The sequence below is a fragment of the Frankliniella occidentalis genome, unplaced genomic scaffold, assembly GCF_000697945.3.
Source record: "Frankliniella occidentalis isolate FOCC.00 unplaced genomic scaffold, Focc_3.1 Scaffold148, whole genome shotgun sequence".
Classification (NCBI taxonomy): domain Eukaryota; kingdom Metazoa; phylum Arthropoda; class Insecta; order Thysanoptera; family Thripidae; genus Frankliniella; species Frankliniella occidentalis.
In genome coordinates, this window is record NW_026267275.1 from 436,494 (window position 1) to 439,474 (window position 2,981).

Here is a 2,981-nt window from a genome sequence, read left to right on the forward strand (position 1 = left end):
CCCCCCCCGCCCCTTCCAAAGACACGTGTCCGCGAACTTCTCCGCATGAAAGGGAGGGAGGAACCCCTCTCCCCCGGTCAGTCCAAATCGCCCTTTAGTGTAGGTAGGCAATTGGTAAACCAAACCCCTGAAAATAGGCAACAAGGCAACCCACCACAGTAAATCGTCCCCTCCGTTAGTCGGACGTAAGGCCGCGCCTGCTGCAACGCCCCTCCCGCCTCCCGCACACACCAAACATGTGGCCAGTGCCCTGGGTCACAGCGATGGTCGGCTTTGCACAAGCTCAACGGGGTCCATCGTGTCTTTGCATGCTTTGCACCACCAGAGCGCCTGTTCGGTAGGCACGCGCGCCGCGCTCCGCTGCCCGCGGGAGCGGCCTACCCCGCCGCCACTAGGCGCTCCGCTCCAGCTCCCTCCCAGCAGCGGCCATCTCAGTGCGCGGCGCGAGGCCTCCACGACATACAGAGTTGGGTCGCCTGCGTGCAGGTTCTTGCCGCCGTCCGCCTACGCCTGGGCCGGGACCGGGAGCTGGAGTTATTTCAGCGCCAGCTAGCTCAGCTGCCTGCCCGGGGCGGACAGCTTCAGGTGCGGCGGCGGGCCACATGTCGTCTTCATAAGCATGCTCAAAAGTGTCCCAATCCAGACAGATGACTCTGAGCCGGCCGAGCGCCGCGAACCGCCGGATGAAGTAGACGGCCAGTTCCACCCCCGCCGGGTCCACACTGAGACGCAGCTTCCGGACGCCACACGTAATCTCGCGTGACCGGTGAGGCGTGGTGTCGTAACTGCACATCCTCAGAGCGAGCGTGCGGAGGCTCGGCGCCAGGCGCAGCACCGGGCACAGCAAGCACTTGCCTCTTCCCATTCGAAGATTTTTGAAGACACGATTCCGCCAAACGTCCGGGTGAAGGGCAAGGGCTGCCAGTCTCTTGCACACCAGGCGGCAGGTGAAGACGTCCTCCACGCTGAGCCGCGTCATCACCAGGACCAGGACGTCGTCAAGAAGCTGATCCATGACCTGTTGCGGCACGATTAAACACACGGTAAGGCAGGGTTGTTACAGAGTTGGGATTTTCAAATTCCCTGACTTTTCCATGACTTTTCCCTGGCCAAACTGAAGGTTTTCCATGACTTTCATCTTAAAAAATATTTTTAAATTATTAGTTAAAATCTTGTCACGGAATGAATTTATTCACAGGGTGTGCACTTCCAGGTTTTTCTCAGCCGAAAAGTGGCGTTTTAGCTCAAATTTTACCTTTACACAAGGCCCCTTGCCCATATTGATAACTTGCTGGAAGTGCGAGCGAAGCGAGCACGAAAATTTGGGAAATATTCTTCTAGCTGAGCGATTTAAAATGCGCCCTAGATTACCCAGGTCCCCCTCGCTTAGGGAACGGTGCCGACTGTGGCGACCAAATTTCAATACAGACGAAAAGGATTCAAAAATTTTAGCCAGCAAATGTGAGTGAGAGTTTGAGTGCTGTGCATGTGCTTTGATATTCTCGATGAAAGTATGTGCACACATTAATATACGGAAGAATCAAGGGTAATACCCGCGAGCGAAGCGAGCGAAAAGAAAAAGGATGTTAAACAATAAATTCGACTATAGCCATCACCGTAATTAATCACGCGTCAAAATAACCGTACAGACGTCCACTTTTTTTTGGTCATGGGGTTTTCTTGGTCAAAAATATCAAATCCACTCTAATTTTGTGAGTCAGACTGAAATTTGAACACAAATGGCGAGTTTAAACGGCTTCAGTCAGGCGCCTCATTTGGTTCCGCTACGCCACGCCACGCACCCCGCTGTGCAGGGGCGCACCGCATGTGACACCAGAGCCGGGTAGAGGAGGAGGGTCGGACCCGTGGTCGAGCCCCGCCAGCGAGGCCGGACCCAGGTAGAGTTCAATCTTTCGGTGATTCAGACTATATTGGTCCGCGGAAGCTTAGCACGCCAGCAAATTTGCAATTTTCTTATTTTTCATAATTTTCCATGACTCGGCGATTGATTTCCCTGACTTTTCCATGACTTGATATTTTTTCCCTGACTTTTCCCTGACTTCCAGGTTTTCCATGACCTGTAACAACCCTGGTAAGGGTACGACGGGCGAGCAGGGCATTGGCCATTCCTTCACACTGCTAAGGGGAGGGGGGGAGGGGGAGTTCAAAATTACTTTCAGTGGGTCCCATAGGCCTCTCCCGAAACCATCGTACCCAGCCAGAAATGAAAATTTCTTCGACGTCGATTCGATGTCGATTCGACCTCGACACCTCGATTTGAGTGCCAAAATAGCGTTTTTCGAGCATCGTCGAAGTCGATTCGACGTCGATCGAATTCTATTTCTGGCTGGGGTATACAGGCAAGGGCGAAAATGGAGGACACTGATTGATAAACTAAGTGTTCAACTGCTTAACACTTGTAAGTGTGCAAATCCGTAGTTGTACACTTGCAAGTGTTCAACTCGGTAGGTGTGCACTTACAAGTGTTGAACACTTCCTTAGATTAAACGCTCACTGTGTAGGAAGTGCTCAACCGAGGAGTTGCACACTTGCAAGTGCACACCTACCGAGTTGAACACTTGCAAGTAACTTGCAGTTGCACACTTGCATGTGTTGAGCAGTTGCAGTTGAACACTTAGTTTATCAGTGTAGGTAAACGACTCCTTCTACTTCTTTAAGTTTGTTCGACATTTCCGGTGAAACAAATAATGGGACGTTCAACCCGGTCGGACTAAATTTGGTTTTAAAACATTGGGCCTTTACTGGCCTCGCTGTTAGTCAAGTCAAGTAGAGTAATGCCTGTTTACCATGCCCCGCGGGCTGATAGCTGACGGTGTGGCTGCAGGGTTTGCAGTGTGCAGAAATCTTCGCAACCTGGACGCGCTGCTGGCTTGACCCGAACTGACGTACATCTCGCGACGAGGTGCCACCACTAGCCCCCCCCCCCTCTCCATTTCTGCCCTCCATATGCTGCCATTCAC

The 2,981-nt window shown here is 52.5% G+C and overlaps 3 protein-coding genes across 3 annotated transcripts in view; 2 read left to right on the forward strand and 1 right to left on the reverse strand.

The window, feature by feature from the left end:
- The window catches only part of LOC113205198 (xyloside xylosyltransferase 1), a 14,176-nt gene that overhangs the window by 3,813 nt on the left and 7,382 nt on the right, over positions 1-2,981 (forward strand). The gene's annotated exons all lie outside the window — the stretch shown is intronic.
- The window catches only part of LOC127748714 (uncharacterized), a gene marked incomplete in the record, with an annotated part of 3,896 nt that overhangs the window by 407 nt on the left and 508 nt on the right, over positions 1-2,981 (forward strand).
- LOC113210611 (uncharacterized) overlaps positions 377-2,981 on the reverse strand; it is a 20,451-nt gene continuing 17,846 nt past the window's right edge. The window contains exon 2 of the mRNA XM_052271062.1: positions 377-1,018. Within this exon, the coding sequence (XP_052127022.1) occupies positions 392-1,015 (624 nt within the window). The 5' untranslated portion in view covers positions 1,016-1,018 and the 3' untranslated portion in view covers positions 377-391. The remainder of the gene's footprint in view (positions 1,019-2,981) is intronic.